General features: G+C 45.9%; 1 protein-coding gene across 3 annotated transcripts in view; it reads left to right on the plus strand.

Annotated features, from left to right (window-relative positions):
* Positions 1–24468, plus strand: part of doc2d (double C2-like domains, delta) — a 152973-nt gene that overhangs the window by 99333 nt on the left and 29172 nt on the right. For all 3 annotated transcript variants that reach the window (XM_034188563.1, XM_034188564.1, XM_034188565.1), the window contains exons 7-8: positions 5311–5367; positions 24312–24436. In XM_034188563.1, the coding sequence (XP_034044454.1) occupies positions 5311–5367; positions 24312–24436 (182 nt within the window). The remainder of the gene's footprint in view (positions 1–5310; positions 5368–24311; positions 24437–24468) is intronic.

Consider the following 24468-nt stretch of genomic DNA (forward strand, 5'->3'; position numbering starts at 1 on the left):
TCTTGTCTTCATCTCCTGCCTATTTTGGTTCATATCTGTGTCTTGTCCCCCTTGTGACTCAGCCTTGGTCTATGTCCTTCATCTGTCTTTGTCGTTGTTGTCTCTGTCATTAGTCCTCTGTCTGTGGTTCATCATCATTTCCCTTGTCTCTGTCTATCATCCATGTGTGTCCTCCAGGTGTTTTTATGTCCCAAGTCCTCCTTGTCCTTGTACTCGTGGCCCATTAGTTCGTGCATTGTGTTGCAGTATTGCTCATGTGTTGTTTTCCCTCAGTTCCCTTACTGTGTTCACTATGTTCTATGTTGATTTTGTATTTATGCCCCCAGCTTTAGTTTTGACTGCGACAATTGACTGTTCAGTTCTGTCGGTAGTGTTATTATTTCAGTGTCTGTTTCCTTGAGTTAGTTCATGTTAGTTTTGCTTCTGTTGCACTGTTACACTTTTGAGTTTCATGTTGGTATCTATATTTTGCACTTATATTTTGTTTTTGTTACTCTCTCTGTTGTATTTTGTTATTGTTGTATTTTATTATCTTTATTTTCTATTTACCCTTGAGTTCGGTTTTAGTTTCACTCACCTTATGCTCATTTAGTTTTCAGAGTTGATACACCTGTTACTTATTAGTTCATTTTTGTAGTTAAGTCCTCACCTTCCCCACATCAGTTTCCTGCAGATTCAACTGTGGTTGCTGCAATTCTATGTCCATGAGTATTTTGTGTTTGTCAGTTATTACCTGTTGTCTGTGTTTTTCTAGTTGATGGTTTTCTTTCCATGTTACTCTGTTCTTAGACTCTGTTCCCTCAGCCCCTTGTTATCACTGTTTGAATTTTGTCTCACTTTGGGCTTTTGTGGATTAATAAATCACCTTGTTATTTGCACATACATCCTGCCTTTTGTGAAAAAAATCATAACATTTTGATCATTCACCACTTTAGTAATTGCTGTCTCTGGGGAATGGGCATGCTAAAAGCAGGCTGCAGTGGCCCAAAGAGGTTATTCTCAGTAAGATCATCCCCAAGTTGCTGTGAAACCACATTTCCAAGGAGTTTAGAGAAAAAGTATAGATTCGATTTCAGTCTATAGTTTTCAGTAAACCTGAGTCCGTGGTAAGTTAAAAAACCTTTTTTTTTTATACCACTGAATGAAAAGTGTGTGTGTGTGTGTGTGTGTGTATATACACATTTTTGTGAGTGTATGTATATACGAGGTCTGTCCGTAAAGTATAGGTCCTTTTTATTTTTTTCAAAAACTATATGGATTTCATTCATATGTTTTTACATCAGACATGCTTGAACCCTCGTGCGCATGCGTGAGTTTTTCCACGCCTGTCGGTGACGTCATTCGCCTGTGAGCACTCCTTGTGGGAGGAGTCGTCCAGCCCCTCGTCGGAATTCCTTTGTCTGAGAAGTTGCTGAGAGACTGGTGCTTTGTTTGATCAAAATTTTTTCTAAACCTGTGAGACACATCGAAGTGGACATGGTTCGAAAAATTAAGATGGTCTTCAGTGAAAATTTTAACAGCTGATGAGAGATTTTGAGGTGATTCTGTCGCTTTAAGGACTTTTCACGGTGCGAGACGTCGCGCAGCGCTCTCAGGCGGCATCATCAGCCTGTTTCAAGCTTAAAACCTCCACATTTCAGGCTCTGTTGATCCAGGACGTCGTGAGAGAACAGAGAAGTTTCAGAAGAAGTTGGTTTCAGCATTTTATCCGGATATTCCACTGTTAAAGGAGATTTTTTTTAATGAAAGACGTGCGGGCGGATTGCAGCGTCGGCTCGCAGCCGCCGCGAAGCTCCGCCACAGGAAAAACACCTCTGTTGGAAGCCTTGAGGACAAGTTGGAACATCTCCAGCTGATAAACAATTTCTCATATACTGTTGGGAAAGTGTAGGAACACGGACCCACAACAGGGGGCGCAAATGAACGGACAATGGAATAGGTCAAATAACAACACTTTACTGTTGCGAACGTGCACAACAAATTACAACAATGGACAAAGTTCAATTCACAAAGGTGTCGTGTGGGCAGGCTCGAAGATAGGAGACGCCTCTCCAAAGTAGAACCGGAACCACACGGTTTCCTCCGCCACAGGACCCCGGGAATACTGGAGCCGCCAAGTTCCGAACTCCCAGGTGGCCACTGCCTCCGCGTGTCGGACCTGGTACTGCTGGCGAGGAACAAGAACACAATTAAACGTGGGCGCGTTTGCACCCAGCAACCTGCACGGCAGGGAAGCTACCTCCACCTCTCGTTGGAGAAAAAAAGTCTGCAATCACTCACAAAAATCACAAAGGTTACTGTCAAGCAGTCAGCTGAGATTATTACCTTCCAGGTAGAACGATATCTCGGCGATGAGGTGGAGATGCCGTCCTGCTGATATACCCCAGTGATAATTGCCGTCAGCTGTCTCAGGTGATGGGTGACAGCTGTTACCGAGGCAGCTCCTGTGGGGCGGCGGCGCCCTCTGGTGCCTGGAGCCCGCACTCCAGGCAGGGCGCCCTCTGGTGGTGGTGGGCCAGCAGTACCTCCTCTTCAGCGGCCCACACAACAGGACCCCCCCCTCAACGGGCGCCTCCTGGCGCCCGACCGGGCTTGTCCGGGTGGCGACGGTAGAAGTCGGCCAGGAGGGCCGGGTCCAGGATGAAGCTCTTCTTCACCCAGGAGCGTTCTTCGGGACCATACCCCTCCCAGTCCACCAGATATTGAAAGCCCCGGCCCATCCGACGGACGTCCAACAACCGGCGCACTGTCCAAGCCGGCTCGCCATCGATGATCCGGGCAGGAGGTGGTGCCGGACCGGGTGTACAGAGGGGCGAGGTGTGATGGGGCTTGAGCTTCGACACATGAAACACAGGATGGATCCGCAGTGAGGCTGGAAGCTGAAGCCTCACTGCGGCGGGATTGATGACCTTGAGGATTTTAAACGGTCCTATGTACCTGTCCTGTAGTTTAGGGGAGGCCACTTGTAGTGGGATGTCCTTTGTGGACAACCGCACTTCCTGCCCGGGGCGATACGTAGGGGCCGGGGTCCGCCGCCGGTCTGCATGGGTCTTCGCCCTCATCCGGGCCTTCAACAAAGCAGAACGGGCGGCGCGCCACACCCGACGGCACTTCCGCAGGTGGGCCTGGACCGAGGGCACACCGACCTCCCCCTCAACCACCGGGAACAACGGGGGCTGATACCCCAAACACACCTCAAAGGGGGAGAGGCCGGTGGCTGATGACACTTGACTGTTGTGGGCGTACTCGATCCAGGCCAGATGAGTACTCCAGGCCGCCGGGTGCGCGGCTGTCACACAACGCAGTGTTTGCTCCATTTCTTGATTGGCCCGCTCTGCTTGCCCGTTGGTCTGGGGGTGATACCCGGACGAGAGACTGACCGTGGCCCCCAGTTCCCGGCAAAAGCTCCTCCAGACATGCGAGGAGAACTGGGGACCGCAATCGGAGACGATGTCTGATGGTATCCCATGCAGGCGGACGACGTGGTGGACCAGGAGGTCCGCTGTCTCCTGGGCCGTAGGGAGCTTCGGGAGGGCCACGAAGTGGGCCGCCTTGGAGAATCGGTCCACTATCGTGAGGATCACGGTGTTTCCCTGGGACGGCGGGAGGCCCGTGACAAAATCCAGGCCGATGTGGGACCAGGGGCGATGAGGCACGGGCAGCGGCTGTAGCAGTCCCGGAGCCTTGCGATGGTCGGCCTTGCCCCTGGCACAGGTGGTACAGGCCTGGATATAGTCCCGGACGTCGGCCTCCAGGGACGCCCACCAGAAGCGCTGCCGGACAACTGCCACGGTTCTTCGCACCCCTGGGTGACAGGAGAGCTTAGAGCCGTGACAGAAGTCCAGGACTGCAGCCCTTGCCTCTGGTGGGACGTAAAGTCTGTTCTGTGGTCCAGTCCCGGGGTCCGGGCTTCGTGCCAGGGCCTCCCGGACGGTTCTCTCTACGTCCCAGGTGAGGGTGGCCACGATAGTGGACTCCGGGATGATGGGTTCCGGTGGATCCGACAACTCCGCTTTGACCTCGTCTTCGTGTACCCGGGACAAGGCATCCGACTTCTGGTTCTTGGTCCCGGGCCGGTAGGTGATGCGGAAGTCAAAACGGCCGAAGAACAGTGACCAGCGGGCTTGCCTGGGATTCAGCCGCTTGGCGGTCCTGATATATTCCAGGTTCCGGTGGTCAGTGAAAACCGTGAATGGCACGGACGTTCCCTCCAACAGGTGTCTCCACTCTTCAAGAGCCTCTTTCACCGCAAGGAGTTCTCGGTTGCCGACGTCATAGTTCCGTTCAGCCGGGGTCAACCTGCGGGAAAAATAGGCACACGGATGAAGGACCTTATCGGTCTTCCCACTCTGGGACAGCACAGCTCCTATCCCTGAGTCCGAGGCATCCACTTCAACCACTAACTGGCGACTAGGATCGGGCTGAGGTGTTTTTCCTGTGACGCGCGGACCCGTCCACACGTCTTTCATTAAAAAAATCTCCTTTAACAGTGGAATATCCGGATAAAATGCTGAAACCGACTTCTTCTGAAACTTCTCTGTTCTCTCACGACGTCCTGGATCAATAGAGCCTGAAATGTGGAGGTTTTAAGCTTGAAACAGGCTGATGACGCTGCCTGAGAGCGCAGCGCGACATCTCGCACCGTGAAAAGTCCTTAAAGCGACAGAATCACCTCAAAATCTCTCATCAGCTGTTAAAATTTTCACTGAAAACCAGCTTAATTTTTCGAACCATGTCCACTTCGATGTGTCTCACAGGTTTAGAAAAAATTTTGATCAAACAAAGCGCCAGTCTCTCAGCAACTTCTCAGACAAAGGAATTCCGACGAGGGGCTGGACGACTCCTCCCACAAGGAGTGCTCACAGGCGAATGATGTCACCGACAGGCATGGAAAAACTCACGCATGCGCACGAGGGTTCAAGCATGTCTGACGTAAAAACATATGAATGAAATCCATATAGTTTTTTAAAAAAATAAAAAGGACCGTTACTTTATGGACAGCCCTCGTATACAACTATGCTTGTAAATTTCTGATCCTGTGTGGATTTTAGAAAACCTTAAATAAATTAAAGCTTGCATACAAAGTTCTATTTTTAAATGTTTTGTACAAATATCCTGCAACAGAAAAAAGAAATCAAACAAAAAAAAAAATCAAAGAAATAAGTGAAAGACCAATACTGTCATGGCATTCGTGTGCATGCTGACTGAGTGTATGTAAACCTGTCACCACAACCTTCTGTCTGTCAGTACGTCAGTCTAGGTATCTGCCTCACTCTCTCTTTGTTTCTCCTGTACCTTTTTTTTTTGTAGTATAAAGAAAGCAACAATCAAGTCATGGAGCAGGGAGCACTAGTGGCAGAGGAAGAGGTAACTATCTTGAATGTAACCATCACTGCCTCATTACCTAGAACAAAACAAAGGTCACTGTCATTCCTGATTACACACTTTAATGTCTCACATTTTCAGCCATTCTAACTAACATTCTTATTTATTTATTTATTTATTTTTCTTGTGTGCAACTTATGTGTAATGAGAGGTTTTTCATTAAAATGTGACAACTTGAACTGTAATACAACCCCCAGTCAGTTAAAGTAGGGACAATATGGAAGAAAAAACAAACAAACAGAAAACCCCTCTGATCACATCATTTACTTACAACCCCAGGTGATATTTTTTGTGCAAATATTTGCTCATTTTGAAATGGATGCCTGCAACACGTTTCAAAAAAGCTGGGACAGTGGTATGTTTACCACGGTGTTACATCACCTTTCCTTCTAACAACACTCATTAAGCGTTTGGGAACTGAGGACACTCATGATTAATAATTATGGCTAAAAGACTGATGGCATGGACCAATCCCCCACCCAGAATGATGAACTGACTCCACTAGGTGATTTCACTGATTAACATCACTTTGAGCAGATGGAATCAGTTAATCAGTGAAATCACCTACTGGAGTCAGTGGCTGCAAAGAAAACCTGCACCCTCTTGGCCCTTTCTGGAACAAGTTGCTCACTCCTGGCTTATATGAAGCATGTAGGGAAAATGTAATTTGCCATGCACTCTCCCTATATACCACATACATACATACGTACATACATAGAGTGGTGTTCAGAATAATAGTAGTGCTAGGTGACTAAAAACATTAATCCAGGTTTTGAGTATATTTCTTATTGTTACATGGGAAACAAGGTACCAGTCGATTCTCACAAATAAAAACAAGACCAAGCATTCATGATATGCACACTCTTAAGGCTATGAAATTGGGTTATTAGTAAAAAAAAAATGTAGAAAAGGGGGTGTTCACTAAACTAATATTTAGTTGTATAACCACAGTTTTTCATGATTTCTTCACATCTGCGAGTCATTAATTTTGCTGGTTTGGAACCAAGATTTTGCTCATTTACTAGTGTGCTTGGGGTCATTGTCTTGTTGAAACATCCATTTCAAGGGCATGTCCTCTTCAGCATAAGGTAACATGACCTCTTCAAGTATTTTGACATATCCAAACTGATCCATGATACCTGGTATGTGATATATAGGCCCAACACCATAGTAGGAGAAACATGCCCATATCATGATGCTTGCACCACCATGCTTCACTGTCTTCACTGTGAACTGTGGCTTGAATTCAGAGTTTGGGGGTCATCTCACAAACTGTCTGCGGCCCTTGGACCGAAAAAGAACAATTTTACTCTCATCAGTCCGCAAAATATTCCTCCATTTCTCTTTAGGCCAGTTGATGTGTTCTTTGGCAAATTGTAACCTCTTCTGCACGTCTTTTATTTAACAGAGGGACTTTGCGGGGGATTCTTGCAAATAAATTAGCTTCACACAGGTGTCTTCTAACTGTCACAGCACTTAAAGGTAACTCCAGATCATCTCCAACTCCATGATCATCCAGCAGGTGCTGGCTTCATCCTTACATAGGGGACACCTGATTCACACCTGTTTGTTCCACAAACTCACTGACTGAATGCCACACTGCTATTATTGTGAACACCCCCTTTTCTACTTTTTTTTTTTTTTTTTTTTACTAATAGCCAAATTTCATAGCCTTAAGAGTGTGCATATCATGAATGCTTGGTCTTGTTGGATTTGTGAGACTCTACTGAATCTACTGGTACCTTGTTTCCCATGTAACAATAAGAAATATACTCAAAACCTGGATTAATATTTTTAGTCACATAGCACTACTATTATTCTGAACACTACTGTACATGTTGTATGAAAAGAATACAAAAATGGCCACTTTCAAGAGTAATAGTATGAGACGTATAAGCACAACACATATCAAACATAAAGATTTATTACTGGAATTGATGTTACTTCTTGTAAGGTTTTTTTCTGTTTCTTTTCCATATGGGATAACCTCTGTCATATATCATGTAAAAGCTAGCAAGAAATAAACACTTCTAAAAGTGAAAATGTTTTTTTGTAACCTCGAACACCTCTGGAGTGATTTACAAAACATTTTGCGGACGTCAGCATGCATGCTAACTTCTGATACATTGGAATCTTGGGCGTTTCCAGGCATTTTGCAACTGATGCTCCAAAATCTCAAAGCAAACAACTTGTTTTAGTTGAGTAAAGTAAGTAAGAAATGTAAAAAGACCACACACACAAGATTTGTTTCATTTATTCGTGAAATTGCTTTGTCATATTTTGAAACAGTTCAGTATTTAACATAAATTTTGTGAGATTTCATAGTAGGCTGTACCTAAAAGCAACAGAAAAAAAATCATAAAACTGGTAGATGTGATGTTATTGATTGTAGCTCTATGAAGATGACAGACATTCAGAAATAACCTACCTGCATGTGGCTGTGTGTTCTGTCAGTTAGTCCCATTATTTGAGGGATATAATGCTTTTCCTCAAAGCTCCGGCTGATCTCCAAGGCTTAATTTTCATTTGGCTCGTAAATCAGCTGTTTAATCTACGGCTTTACAAAACGTGTGCATGATGTAACCATGCTCTGTAACACATTGCGTAAAACACATTCCGCCGCGCTCGTCTCTTTCTGAACAAGTCCTGAAGAAGAAGCATGTGCCTCTGATGCTGCAGTTTCAAAAGAAATGCGCAAAGAATAACAGTAATCTTGATTACTCCAGAAAACAAATCCATTGTTTATACTGGCAGGCTTCCGGGTACAACTTATTTGCGTATTTGCGTATATATTTGCGTCACAAACGGCAGAGGTCACAACGCAAAGCATTATGGGATTGCTCTACTGACTGAATTGGATCGTAATCACGGTACATGTAAACACGCACAGCAAGTGGATCACTTTATGACACGTTCATGTAAACAGGACAATCTGATCCACCAATCGGATAGAATTCAGTCAGATCAGAAATAAAGTGTCCATGTAAACCTGGATACTGAAGCTCCCAGAGTTCTGGGAGTCCTCTGCTGCCACCTGGTTTGCACAAACTGAGCTGCAGTTCGCTCTGAGAGAAATACTATTAAAATAATATCAGCAGCTCCACTGCAATGAGGCTGGTCGTGCTCCTACAAAGCCCCCTGCTGCAAACAAATATGCAGTCATCAAAGATCACCTCCTCAAAATGTTTGAACTGTCAGATGCTGAAGGGCCAGCAGACTCTTCTCTCTGCATGGGCTGGAGGACAGCAAGGCCTCAGAGCTCATGGATAAAATGCTGCAGCTCCTGGGAGGACGCTGACCGTACTCTTTGTTCACTCACCTATTCCTGCACCAACTTCCTCCTCAGGTGCACGCAATTCTGGCTAACACCACGATCACAGACTGCCATGCGTTAGAGGAAGAGGCCGACAAATTCTTCCTAGCTGGCCAGCACCACGGCATGACAGCAGCCACAGTCACATCAGTACACTCGCAGCTGCAGAGGCTCCTCAACTCACACCAGCACCGCTCCTGGAGGAAGCAACACCCATGGCAGCTGTGTCTCTCCATCAACGGCAGTGCTCATAAACTGGCTTCCGTTTCTACCATGCAGTGTTTGGAGCCAAAGCCAAACGTTGCCGCTCACCATGTACTGTACCTTTCAGCATAAGGGAAACGGCAGAGCTGGTGCTCTTTAGTAGCCTTGAGCGCTGGCTGCACCAAAAGGCATCCAGGATGACATCTCTGGTTGACAGTTCCTGTGCGACACTGGAGCACAGTGGAGCATCCTGCCAGCATCCAACCTTGACAACTTGATGGATGGAGTGAGCTTGCCCATCTTGCCCAGCTGCCAATGGCACTTCCATATGCACATACGGTACCTGGCACGTCAACTTTCATCATGGCCAAGGTGGTCGTTCCCTTTTTCTGTGCGTACAGACTGCTGGTGGATGTCAAAAATCACTGTCTGATCAATGCTGCCACCCTTTCTTCTTACAACTGCACCCTCAGTGGCATGGGCTCCATCAGGTTGTCCAGCATGTGGTCGCAGGTGGATGTTTTCCACTGCCTGCTCAGTGAAATCCCACTCTCATGCAACCCACTTTCTCCACCCCTGCTGCCAAGCATGGAGTGGTGCACCACATCACCACCACGTGCCCACCGGTGTACGGCCGTGCAAGACGTCTCAACCCAGTCAAGCTTAGCATCACCAAAATGGAGTTCCACAGCACAGCATGGAACGCCTCAGCATCGTCCGCTGCTCAGTAGCCCGTGGGTGTCGCCCCTCCACATGGTGCCAATACCTGGTGGTGGGTGGTGCCCATGTGGTGATGACTACCACCGACTAAACAACGTCACAACACCAGACCGCTACCCTGTGCTCACATACAGGACTTTTCTGTGCAACTGGCAGGCACAGCATCTTTTCCAAGGTGGACCTCGTCTGTGGATCACCAGGTGCTGGTACACCCACGAGACATCCCCAAAACGGCGGTGATCACGCCATTCGGACTGTTTGAGTTCCTGAACATGCCTTTTGGACTTAAAAATGCTGCCCAGTCTTTCCAGCACCTCATGGACTCTGTGCTACATGACCTGCTATTCCTGTTCATCTACCTAGACGATATCCTGGTGGCCACCTCTTCCCAATTGTCCCACCTATGGGTACTTTTTGAGCACCTCAACCGGCAGGGCCTGATAATCAACCCCTCAAAGTGCCAGTTTGGACTCACCACCATTGACTTTCTAGGGCACAGAGTCACAAAAGACGGCGCTATGCCCCTCCCATCTAAGGTGGAGGCGGTGCTGGACATCCCACGATCACCACAGTGCCAGCCCTGCAAGAGTTCTTGGGAATGGTAAATTTGATCACCATTTCATCCCCAAAGCTGCTGCAGTCATGTGCCCCTTTTTACGAGGCTCTTATGTTGGGAAGGTGTCGTAACACGGACCCACAACAGGGGGCGCAAATGAACGGACAATGGATAAGAGAAGGAGTAACAATTTAATGTTGCACAAGAACACAACGTAATATAAACAAGAGTGCTGCCAATCATACACAAGAGGACTGCGGGCAGGCTTGAAGATAGGAGACCTCGGATGAACGAAGAGCCGGGGCCCACACCGCTTCTACCACCAACGGCCTGAAGAACACCGAAGCCGCCAAGCCCTGAGTCCCCAGGTGGTCTCTGTCCTCCGTTGTCGGCCCTGGTACTGCTGGCAGACAGAAACAGAAGGTGGTGAGTGTGAATCCTCACACCCAGCAACCTTGATTAATGATTCCTCTTGGAGGGAGAACCTCCACCTCCAATCATACACACGTGCAGCTCCTGTTTACCACTTATCGGTTTTGGGGTGTGAGGCGAAGTCGTCGCAGTCACACCAAACGCCAAAAATCCCAGATAAGGAATACCAACAGGAAAAACAGCTGCAAAACAGATCAGATTATTATTCGCAATAATCACAGCAGAGAAGTTTACCTCGAATCGTAGGAGATTTCTCGGCGAGGAGGTGGAGTCGCCGTCCGGCCTTTATGGTGATGATGATGATGAGATGAATGAGTGACAGCTGGTGTTGAGGATGATTGACGGCTGTCACTCCCAGTGGTTCTGGCGCCCTCTTGTGCTTGAAGCCCGCACTCCAAGCAGGGCGCCATCTGGTGGTGGTGAGCCAGCAGTACCTCCTCTTCAGCGGCCCACACAACATCTTAAGGGCAAAGCTCCCAAACATATGGTGGACTGATCAGCAGAGAGAGACACGGCAATATCCGATGCCAAAACAGCTGGCACACCCATCACCTGACGCCCCCATATCCATTACCATGGATGCATCAGACTCTCACCACACTCTCAGCTTCCATGTGAATGTTTGTTGAAAGTGCAGACTTCAACCAAAATATCAGTTTTTAAATTTTGTTGATAAACCCAGTAAAATATGAATAATGATTAATAATTTTCACTAGGCTTTTCCTGAATACTGTGTTAATATGTGGAGTGCCGTTCTGTGCGATTGCTTCATCCAGCACACCCACGAATGGGAGGTTCTCTCACTCTTACCTCCTCTCTGCCCAAAGCAATTACAAGGTGAAACAAAACCATGACTTTCCTTTTATCATTTGGTGGAAAAGCCCAGCCATTTGGTGGGAAAGGCAGAGCCAAAGCCAAATAAAATGTTCATAGACCAATGTATTTGGCAGTGGAAGCATGCTGCCTTCGACATGCGTGTGAATGTCAGCCTGTTCTGACACCTCTGGATGGTGGGAAAAAGTCTTCCCAATTATCACTGGTGGAAAATGCATGCCGTCAACGAATCAAAAACCACCGCCCCAAGTGCATTGACCCCTCCCACGTGGGTGGAGATGTCAGTCAGATTGAGAAGAGAAAAAAAAGCCTCCAAGGGGCCAATGGTGCCTCCAGGTGGACAACAAGAGGAAGTGTCAGGCCTGTGATGTTTAACACAGGACGGAGGTCTTTTGATGGACTGGAATTGTTTTTCTGAGTGGCACAAATGATTTTTGTGGAATCTTATTGCATTGTAAATAGCTGTACAAAAATGCCTGGAGCATTTCCAGGATTTTAATGTAAATAGTTGTATATAACTTGCTTTTTGGTTTTTGCTACATTAGTACATATGATTTTCAAATTTACAATTTATATTTGCATTCTAAATCATGAAAATGGTTTGTGGTTTTCACAGTAAAAAAAAAAAAAAAAAAAATCCAATTCAGATCTTTTTTTTTTTTCAGTGTGTTAATATACAGATATATGCAAAAGTTTGGGCACCCCTGATAATTTTCTTGATTTTCCTTTATAAATCAATGATTGGTTGTCTGGATCAGGAATTTCAGTTAAATGTATCATATAGCAAACAAACACAGTGATATTTGAGAAGTGAAGGCAGGTGCATAAATTTGGAAACCCCAACAGAAAAAAAATACATCAATATTTAGTAGGTCCTCCTTTTGCAGAAATAACAGCCTCTAAACACTTCTTCCAGTGAAACTCTGGATTCTGCCTGAAGATATTTTGAACCATTCTTCTTCATAAAACATCTCATGTTTGTTGGTTTCCGAGCATGGACAGCCCGTTTAAAATCAGACCACAGATTTTCAAAAGCATCCAGGTGTGGGGACTGAGATGGCTATTCAACATTGTACTTGTTCCTCTGCATGAATGCTTTAGTAGATTTTGAGCAGTGTTTAGGGTCGTTGTCTTGTTGAAAGATGCAGCCCCGGCGCAACTTCAACTTTGTCACTAATTCATGAATATTGTTGTCAAGAATCTGCGGATATTTGCTAAAGCTTATAGTTAGGGCTGGATCAGGTGACCCTGAACCATCCCTTAGTTATGCTGCTATAGACGTAGACTGCTGGGGGGTTCCCATGATGCACTGTTTCTTTCTCTTTTTGCTCTGTATGCACCACTCTGCATTTAATCATTAGTGATCGATCTCTGCTCCCCTCCACAGCATGTCTTTTTCCTGGTTCTCTCCCTCAGCCCCAACCAGTCCCAGCAGAAGACTGCCCCTCCCTGAGCCTGGTTCTGCTGGAGGTTTCTTCCTGTTAAAAGGGAGTTTTTCCTTCCCACTGTAGCCAAGTGCTTGCTCACAGGGGGTCGTTTTGACCGTTGGGGTTTTACATAATTATTGTATGGCCTTGCCTTACAATATAAAGCGCCTTGGGGCAACTGTTTGTTGTGATTTGGCGCTATATAAAAAATTGATTGATTGATTGATTGATATTGAAAGGAATCCATGTGATCCTCAACTTTAACAAGATTCCCAGTACCTGCACTGGCCACACAGCCCCACAGAATGATGGAACCACCTCCAAATTTTACTGTAGGTAGCAAGTGTTTTTTCTTGGAATGCTGTGTTCTTTTTCAGCCATGCATACTGCCCCTTGTTATGTTCAAATACCTCAATTGTAGTTTCATCAGTCCACAGCACCTTTTTCCAAAATGAAGCTGCTTGTCCAAATGTGCTTTAGCATACCTCAAGTGACTCTGTGGCGTGTATGCAGAAAAGCCTTCCTCTGCATTTACAGCATCTCCTTGTGCAAAGTGTGCTGTGTAGTTGAACGATGCACAGAGACACTATCTGCAGCAAGATCATGTTGTAGCTTTTTGGATCAGGTCTGTGGGTTGACTATCTGTTCTCACCAAACTTTGCTTCAGCTTATCTGAGAATTTTCTTGGCCTGCCACTTCGGGCCTTAACTAGTACTGTGCCTGTGGTCTTCCACTTCCTCACTATGTTCCTCACAGTGTAAACTGACGGCTGAAATCTCTGAGATAGATTCTTGTATCCTTCCCCTAAACCATGATGTTGAACAGTCTTTGTTTTCAGGTAATTTGAAAGTTGTTTAGAGGCTCCCATGGTGCCACTCATTACAAGAGATGCAAAGAGGAGAAACATTTGCAAATGGCCACCTTAAATACCCTTTCTGATAATTGGATTCACCTGTGTAAGGAGGTCAAGGGTCAATAAGCTTACCAAACCAATTTGTGTTCCAATAATTAGTGCTACATGTATTGAAATCAATAAAATCACATTGTGCTGAAATTTATGCATCTGCCCAATTTTGTTTAAATAATTATTGCACTTTCTGTAAATACTAGAAACTTCATTTCACTTCTCAAATATCACTGTGTTTGTCTGCTATATGATGTATTTAACTGAAATTTCTGATTCAGACAACTAATGATTTATAAAAAAAAAAAAATCATGAAAATTATCAGGGGTGCCCAAACATTTGCATACAGCTGTGGTATGTCAGAATGAAAGGAAAACTGTAAAGTCACACAGGTTGACAAAATGACACCAAACAAGGCAAAGTAAACTGTTTTTTTAAGTAAATTATGAAGGTAAAACCAAAAGTAGTGAAAAACACTACTGTGTTTTTGCAATGTGTGTGTGCAATTTTGATAATTTACAAACTGTGGAGAGCTGACATTTGTCATTTGATATGCTTATGTATTTTGGGTCATGGATGAAAATCGCCAAAACTGATAGCATTAATATTTTGAGAGAAGCTACATATATTAGCCAACAACACTGAACAATGCCATCCATCCATCCATTTTCTTCAGCTTTATCCGGAGTCAGGTCACGGGGGCAGCAGCTCAAGCAAAGCCGCCCAGACCTCCTGATCCACATACACACCTCCCCCAGCTCCTCCGGGGGAACCCCAAGGTGTTCCCAAGCCACCAAGAGATGTAGTCCCTCCAGCGTGTCCTGGGTCTTCCCCGGGGCCTCCTCCCAATGGGACATGCCCGGAACACCTCTCCAGCGAGGTGTCCAGGGGGCATCCGGAAAAGATGCCCGAGCCACCTCAACTGACTCCTTTCGACGTGGAGGAGCAGTGGCTTCGACTCCGAGCTCCTCCCGAGTGACCGAGCTCCTCACCCTATCTCTAAGGGAGCGCCCAGCCACCCTGCGGAGGAAACTCATCTCGGCCGCTTGTACTCGCGATCTCGTTCTTTCGGTCATGAGCCAAATCTCATGACCATAGGTGAGGATCGGTACGTAGATCGATCGGTAAATCGAGAGCTTTGCCCCCCTACTCAGCTCTCTCTTCACCATGACGGCATCACTGCAGATGCTGGACCGATCCGTCAATCGATCTCACGCTCCATCCGTCCCTCACTCGTGAACACCTTTTTCCGGTCGAGAACCATGGCCTCGGATTTGAAGGTGCTGATTTTCATCCCGGACGCTTCACACTCTGCAAACCGCTGGGGCTGCAGACCTCCCCAGTGCATGCTGAAGGTCCTGATTTGACGAAGCCAACAGAACCACATCGTCCGCAAACAGCAGAGATGAGATTCTGTGGTTCCCAAACCAGACCCCCTCTACACCCTGGCTGCGCCTAGAAATTCTGTCTATAAAAATAATGAACAGAACCGGTGACAAAGGGCAGCCCTGGTGGAGGCCAACGTGCACTGGAAACAAGTTTGACTTACTACCGGCAATGTGAACCAAGCTCCTGCTGCGGTAGTACAGGGACTGGAAAGCCCTTAGCTCTGGGAGTACGGGGTCCACCCACCACTCGGGTTCAGATCGGGGAGGCCATGCTTCCCGATCACCCCCCGATCATCCAAGTCTCACTGTCGCCGCCCACATGGGCGTTGAAATCCCCCAGGAGAACAATGGAGTCCACAGTTGGAGCGCTATCTAGTATCCCTCCCAGGGACTCCAGGAAGGTCGGGTACTCTGCACTGCTGCTCGGCCCGTAGGCCGAGACAATGGTGAGAGACCTGTCCCCGACCCGAAGGCATAGGGACGCAACACTCTCGTTAACTGGAGTGAACTCCAACACATGGCGACTGAGCTGGGGAGCAATAAGCAATGCGACCCCAGCTCTCCGCCTCTCCCCGTGGGCAACGCCAGAAAATTGAAGCATCCAGCCTCTCTTCAGGAGTTGGGTACCAGAGCCCAAGCTGTGCGTGGAAGTGAGCCCGACTGTCTCTAGTTGGTATCTCTCAACCTCCCGCACAAGCTCAGGCTCCTTCCCTCCTAGCGAGGTGACATTCCACGTCCCAACAGCCAGGGGCTGTGAACATGGACCGGGCCACCGGGCCACCCGCCCACGACCGTCACCCAATCCTCTCTGCACCCGACCCCCATGGCCCCCTCTGCAGGTGGTGAACCGACAGGAGGTCGGGCCCACGTTGCTCTTTCGGTCTGAGCCCGGCTGGCCCCCATGGGCTAAGGCCCGACCACCAGGCGCTCGCGTGCGAGCCCCAACCCCAGGCCTGGCTCCAGGGTGGGGCCCTGGCTCCGACATACCGGGCGACGTCTCGGTCCTTGATTTTTTACTGGTCATGGAGGTTCTGAACTGCCCTTAGTCTGACCTGTCACCTAGGACCTGTTTGCCTTGGGAGAACCTACAGGGAGCACAAAGCCCCTGACAACATAGCTCCTAGGATCATCTGGGTACGCAAACTCCCCCACCACGATAAGGTGGCAGCTAGAGGGGGAGTGAACTGAACAATGGACATTGATATTTACATTCTGGACTCACATGCCAAATGAGCAGGGGGAAGTAAATCATTTATATACTTTTATAGCGTGAGTGCATGTGTGATTTTATTTAGTAAGTTCAATGTAAGCACATAATTGTAAAGACAATAAAAATACATGGATGACACAAGAAAGTAAAAACACTTATTTCCATTGTGGTCCAATTAAAAATCAAAATGATAAAATAGAAGTAAAAATAAAATTAATAATAATAACAAGTCCAATTGGAGATTTCTGACATCAGCCAGTGGTTGACAAGGACTCAAAATAAAAGATATGTAATTCACATCGTGACCCGGACTTTACCTGGATCTGGATTCAAATCAAATCAAATCAGTTTTATTTATATAGCGCCAAATCACAACAAACAGTTGCCCCAAGGCGCTTTATATTGTAAGGCAAAGCCATACAATAATTACGGAAAAACCCCAACGGTCAAAACGACCCCCTGTGAGCAAGCACTTGGGACAGCGACAGTGGGAAGGAAAAACTCCCTTTTAACAGGAAGAAACCTCCAGCAGAACCAGGCTCAGGGAGGGGCAGTCTTCTGCTGGGACTGGTTGGGGCTGAGGGAGAGAACCAGGAAAAAGACATGCTGTGGAGGGGAACAGAGATCAATCACTAATGATTAAATGCAGAGTGGTGCATACAGAGCAAAAAGAGAAAGAAACACTCAGTGCATCATGGGAACCCCCCAGCAGTCTAGTCTATAGCAGCATAACTAAGGGATGGCTCAGGGTCACCTAATCCAGCCCTAACTATAAGCTTTAGCAAAAAGGAAAGTTTTAAGCCCAATCTTAAAAGTAGAGAGGGTGTCTGTCTCCCTGATCCGAATTGGGAGCTGGTTCCACAGGAGAGGAGCCTGAAAGCTGAAGGCTCTGCCCCCCATTCTACTCTTAAAAACCCTAGGAACTACAAGTAAGCCTGCAGTCTGAGAGCGAAGCGCTCTATTGGGGTGATATGGTACTATGAGGTCCCTAAGTTAAGATGGGACCTGATTATTCAAAACCTTATAAGTAAGAAGAAGAATTTTAAATTCTATTCTAGAATTAACAGGAAGCCAATGAAGAGAGGCCGATATGGGTGAGATATGCTCTCTCCTTCTAGTCCCTGTCAGTACTCTAGCTGCAGCAGGTTGAATTAACTGAAGGCTTTTCAGGAAACTTTTAGGACAACCTCACAACACAATGCAATAATTGCATACTGATCCAGAATGGTCTGAATGATCAAGACATTGCAATCTGATATTTAATTCAAAAGATGAAACAAAATAGTGTCTTTCTGATACTATCAGGCTGGATGGTCAGGAATTGCTGGATGCAAATGCACGGCTCAAGCAAACAGCTCTGATTGTGAAAAGGCTTTGCTGGTGAGGATTGCAGAGGTCAGTACACGGGTAGGTAGTCAAGGAAAAGCAGCAGTACAAAATTCATCAGGCAAAAAGGGGTAGTCGTTACAACAGGCTGGAGGTCAGGAAAAAACACGGAGGCAGACAGGACTATGGAATGCAGGTACAGAGCTGAAAAGTGGCTCAAGGCACAACAATCTTGTGGAGAACTAAAGCGCCTTTCACACTGTCGTATTCATAGAGCTGCTTATTGTGGCGTATCATCTATGCTGAGGTTAGTAGCTCTACGCCCACTTTTATCAGCTCTACATCAAGTTTTTGCTCCCTACACAGCAGTATGTTGAGGGCTACGTGCGTAAGAAATTAAACATGTTTAATTTTCTTCGGCATAGAGCACTGGACACAGTTTTAAGCAGGACTGCGCAGCACAGCATTACTGCATGCAAGTCTGTGCAACATGGCGCTCCTGTACACAACCAAAAACTGAGTGCTTGCATCCAGAGGAATCGACTGGAAAAGAGGATCACGCAGCCGCAGCGCCTCTGTGTGGTCAGAACAGCTGAGGGAGGTGTGTATGCTCAGAACAGGGAATCGAACCTCAACTCATAAATCCAGAAACGGAACAGAAACAGCAGGTCGGTTGCTCGCATGGAGCTATATATAAGAACGAGCGCAGTCCCAACGCTGCACACTAAACGAAAACGTCCCTTCATGGACAGCGACATGACGTCTCCTAACCAGGCAAAATATTGATGAAGTACCCGGATGTTAATGCATTTTCAATGGAGATTCGTGACTGAACACACTGAGAAAAATGCTCGCAAAATACGTATTAAAATGTCATTTTGACCTGGATATCAAGACAGTAAAATTGAATTACATTAAATTATGTCAGGAAAGTATTAAACTTACTCTTACACCCACACATTCCCAAATATTAGTGTTGAAAGTTACATGGATCTGCGCTGTTAAGCTACGCTGCTCGGCTGAGCTGCTGCTGTGTTCAATGGAGCGCGGCTCCTAAAACCATTACTATATATATATATATATATTGACATTATAATGACCCGTGCTGTGCCGCTCACAGTCACACCCACACCCAGAGATGTGTACCCACACACACACACACACATATATATATATATATATATACAGCACGGGTCATTATAATCTCATTATTTTAAGGTGCAAATTTAAAAAAAAAATCCCCAGTCTTGTCGAACAATTTTAGTCACTAACGACAAGTATTTTAACTAGACATTGGTCTAGCAGTGGAAAATATCAACTAGACATAAGTGAAATTAATGATCCGTGTCATCGGGCGACACAGGTACTGCAGGAGACATACAGCTGTTTATCATCCAAATATCACAGACAAAGTGACAAGAAGAACCAAAACCACTTACTTATGGAAGGAAATATTGTCTCCCTTGTTCCTCCGTTTGTGGCTTTGCCAACATGTGCAGCTTTCCGGCATATTCCACCTGTTTCTTGACGAGACTAAGTGAACTTCTGCACGCAAATCACTAACTTGCCCGGAATTAAAGTGGCGATCACGCCTCCTTGTCAGCACGCGTCTCAGCGCTACTGCGCTCTCGAGTTCTTATATATAGCTCCATGGTCGCTCGCTCTCTCTGTCACGCGCTCCCTCACTCTCATCTCTCACTCTCTTCCTGTCTCTCTCTCTTTTCCTCTGTCGCGCTCTCCCTCGCTCTCTCTCTCTTTCTCTCTCTGTTGCTCTCTGTCTGATCAAACAATCAGCGCTGTGACTCTTTAAAATAAAAGCGCACTCGCTGCATGTCGGTGCAATCATCAGACGACCTGATCGATCAGGTCGGATCAAATCAGCAGACCTGATCGGAGCAACCGGAGCTTTAAAATATTAGACTCACAGCGCTTCGTTCACAGCAGCCTTTACCACAGCAGTATCTGTACACAATGAAAATGATCCACCAAGACAAAAAATAATAATAATAATGTTAAATGACTGTTTCTGACATGCACCACACCGTGCAGTAGAGAACTGAGTGCACTTCCACAGAGGCAGAAAATAGCAGCTTTGGCTACATACGTGGCAATAATGCAACTGTAAAACCCTCATGATACAGTCCACTGTTTTCCAAGCACAATGATGTGTTCTGCACAGCCAACAGGAATGAACTGGGTTTAAGTAGCGGCAAGGTACACGTAACTGTGTGCACACATTAAAAAGCGAACACACGCAGCTGCAAGGAGATCTACGAACACGGAAAAAGGTTGAGTATGCGTGCATTTCGGGTGTATTTAAATGAAACACATCCCCGCAATATGCAGATCTATGAATACGCCAATGTGAAAGGGGCGTAAGACCCAGTGACCTTATATAACCCCAGGTGATGATCAGCAAATCAGGAACAGATGTGCATGGAAAGCACCAGAACAAGGGCGTGGCAAGAGAGAGGGCAACACCCACCACCAAGAACCAAGAGACAGACAAGAGAAATAGAAAAAACAGATCAGAGAAAAGAAATCAAAACAGATTACCAAATAAACTCAAACCCTGACAGATACTGGTTTTACATTTACCACAGTTTCATGTTACATGCAAACTTCACACAGAAAGGCCAAAGGTGGGAATCAAACCCATGACCACCCAACCTGTGAGGCTGTGAGGCAACAGTGCTAACCACTAAGCCACTGTGCTGCCCAATTTATAAATACATTAAGACAGTAAATTAACATTAACCCTCTGGGGCCGACGCCATCGTATACGACTGCTGAGAGCAAGTTTTACTAAATTATAAATAACTTTTAATGATATGACATAGAAACTTAATTTTCTGCTGAAACGTTAACTCCGCGAACTTTCGAGCCAGCCGTCCATCATCTTTGTACTCCTCATAGAAGCTGTGTGATGATGTGCGCAATGTGAGTGTCCAATCGGAATTGGTCACATGGTCACAATGGTCACATGGTTTTCCAAAAGCCAATCGTAGGGCAGATTTACCTCACGTGATAAACTGAAGATTGTTTTTAGGAGTGATGTGTTACTACTTGGCCCATTTGAATATCCCCCTGGCTGCTGGCTCCAATGCGCCCTGCACCATTACACACAGCGATCAGTGAAAGTGAGCAGATGGAGCAGACGGAGGGCCTCTCATACATTCTCAAGTGCTGAAACAAACAGTGTGTGAGTATCAGGATTGTTCCAATAGTTTGCCTGTTAATGTTATTGGATAAGCCTGTGGCAAGCACTCTCGCTCTGGCGTAAAGCACTGTTTACCATATCAACGGAGCGAGGGGGAGGGGCTGCTCCTCAAACTGTGAATGAGTCTCAAACTGTGAAAGCTGCTTTTAGAGCAGGAGAGAACAAACACAGTCAACTCAGAAGTAGATGTTTGTGATGTGACCTTTGTGTAATAGCAGACAGAAATTGCTCTGAGATGAAGACAAACAAAACGCATAGACCATTTTGTATATATTGTTCAAAATGTGCATTTGTGTTTATTGTTTGAACCTTTTAATTGTAGTCTTTCACACAAGACCTCAAATTACCTTTATAAAGTGTCAAAACAGTTGTTTGTTATAGTTTGCTGTGTGTTTTGAATAAATGTGTGTGGAAAATTATTTTCTGCTTTACTTTTTCCTTTCTTATTTCTGATTGTAAACCTTTATTACACTTATAAAAGCCCACTATAGCATATACTAGGTCTCTTAGAAAAGTATCAGACCTTTTCATTTTTTTCAAATCCTGATGGATTTGAATCACGTGTGCTTGCATGAGCCAACCTTGAACTTTCGTGCGCATGCGTGAATTTTTTCACGCCTGTCGATTGCGTCATTTCCTGGTAAACAGCCTTTGTGTGGAACGTGTGCTGTGCGCTTGGCGTTTTTTCATTCCAAGGAGAAAGATGGAATGACTGGAGCAGCACGACTGCATCAAATTTAGCCAGAAACTCGGCAACAGCCAGGTGGAAACCATTCGGATTATTCAGACGGCTTTCGGTGATGATCCTATGGGCATCACACAGATTAGGGAGCGGTACAACCGGTTTAAAGACAGCCGCACAACGGTGGAGAGCGAGCCGCGCTCCGGTCGACAATCTACATGCTGAAAGGACCAGATCATTTCCAAAGTGAACACTGTGGTGATGCGGGACCGTCGTGTGACTATTCGAAAAATTGCGGAAGAGGTGGACATCAGCACTTTTTCGGCACATTCCACTGTGATAGAAGATTTGGCCATGAAAAGAGTTGCAGCGGAATTCATGCTGATGGCTTCATCACGAAGCTGACGGAGCAAAAGCGCCTCTGTGTTGAAGTCTCACAGGACAGTGTTGTGACATGCTCACCTCTTCCACAATTTCTTGGATAGTCACACGACTGAAAAGCCACCGAAGGCCATCTGAATCTTCCGAATGGTGGAAGAGGTGGGCATCATTTTTCGCAGTCCAGCATGTCCTGTGAGAATTTAACACGGTGGCGCTTTTGCTCCATCAGCAGCTTCGTGCCAAAGCCATCGGCATGAATTTCACTGCAACTCTTTTCATGGCCAAATCTTCTGTCACAGTGGAATGTGCCGAAAAAGTGCTGATGTCCACCTCTTCCGCAGTTTCTCGGATAGTCACACGACGATCCCGCATCACCACAGAGTTCACTTTGGAAATGATCTCGTCATTTCAGCATGTTGATGGCCGACCAAAGTGCTGCTCACTCTCTACCGTTGTGCGGAAGTCTTTAAAACGGTTGTACCGCTCCTTAATCTATGTGATGCCCATAGGATCGTCACCGAAAGCCGTCTATTTGTATGTTACTGCTGATAATAAGTATTTCAACACCTGTGAAAATCAATGTTAATATTTGGTACAGTAGCCTTTGTTTGCAAATTACAGAGGTCAAACGTTTCCTGTATTTTTTCACCAGGTTTGGACACACTGCAGCGAGGATTTTGGTCCACTCCTCCATACAGACCTTCTCCAAATCTTTCAGGTTTGGAGTTTCAGCTCCCTCCAAAGATTTTCTATTGAGTTCAGGTCTGGAGACTGGCCAGGCCACTCCAGGACATTGAAATGCTTCTTATGGAGTCCCTCCTTAGTTGCCCTGGCTGTGTGTTTTGGGTCATTGTCATGCTGGAAGACCCAGCCATGACCCATCTTCAGTGCTCTTAGTGAGGGAAGGAGGTTGTTTGCTAAAATCTCGCAATACATGACCCCATCCATCCTCGCTTCAATACGGTGCAGTCGTCCTGTCCCCTTTGGAGAAGATCACCCCCAGAGTATGATGTTTCCACCCCCATGCTTCACGGTTGGGATTTTTTTTCTTGGGGTTGTTCTCATCCTCTTAACATGGTAAGTGGAGTTGATTCCAAAAAGCTCTATTCTGGTCTCATCTGACCACATGACCTTCTCCCATGCCTCCTCTGGATCATCCAGAGGGTCACTGGTGAACTTCAGTCAGGCCTGGACATGTGCTGGCTTGAGCAGGGAGACCTTGCTGCCCTGCAGGATTTTAAACCATGGCAGCATCATGTGTTACTAATGTAATCTTTGAGACTGTGGTCCCAGCTCTCTTCAGGTCATTGACCAGGACCTCCTGTGTAGTTCTGAGCTTTCTCAGAATCATCCTTACCCCACAAAGTGCGATCTTGCATGGAATCCCAGCTGAAGGAGATTGACAGTCATCTTGTGTTTCTTCCACTTTCTAATAAATAATCATAACAGTTGTTGTCTTTTACCAAGCTGCTTACCTGTTGTCCAGTAGTCCATCCCAGCCATGTGCAGGTCTACAGTTTTGTCCCTGGTGTCCTTAGACAGCTCTTTGGTCTTGGCTATGGTGGACAGGTTGGAGTGTGATTGATTGTGTGAACAGGTGTCTTCTATACAGGTAACAAGTTCAAACAGGTGCAATTAATACAGGTAAAGAGTGCAGAATAAGAGGGCTTCTTCAAGAAAAATTAATAGGTCTGTGTGAGCCAGAATTCTTGCTGGTTGGTAGGGAACCAAATACTTATTTGCAGCAGTAACATACAAATAAATTATTTAAAAAATTATACATTGTGTTTTCCGGATTTTTTTTTTTTTTTTTTTTAGATTATGTCTCTCACAGTGGACATGCACCTAGAATGAAAATTTCAGACCCCTCCATGACTTCTAAGTGGCGGAACTTGCAAAATTACAGGGTGTTCAAATACTTATTTTCCTCACTGTAATTAACTGGAAAAAAGGGGTTGAGGTCTTCTTCAAAAAACTGTTGAGGTCGGAGGATCTTAAAACATTCTGGACTCACACACCATTCCAACTAATCATAGAAACTTTACAATATATTGCCACCCCTGAAAAATATCAGCTCCCTATTTTATAAACACTACCCAATCTAGAGCCTGTGTGCTAGTTTAATTTCAATCATTTATTTGAATAATTCATGACTGACTATGGACAAAAAAGGATTTGGGGCAGGCAGTCTGTCCGTTTAACGGTCAGATGTATGCACAAAATTATATTGGATAAAACATCAGGTGGTGTAATATTGCTCACTGCATGGATTCAGTGAAAGTAGAAAACAGGTGGTGCATCTGACACAGTTGTTGTCTGTATCCCCAGCGTGGCCGCATCCTCGTGTCCCTGTGCTACAACACAGAGAAGAGCTGTCTGCTCGTTGGAATTATACGCTGTGCCCATCTGGCTGCAATGGACTCCAATGGCTATTCTGACCCCTTTGTGAAAATGTAAGTCCACTCCACAAATATGTATAAACAGC

This window comes from Thalassophryne amazonica, chromosome 15 (assembly GCF_902500255.1).
Source record: "Thalassophryne amazonica chromosome 15, fThaAma1.1, whole genome shotgun sequence".
NCBI lineage: Eukaryota > Metazoa > Chordata > Actinopteri > Batrachoidiformes > Batrachoididae > Thalassophryne > Thalassophryne amazonica.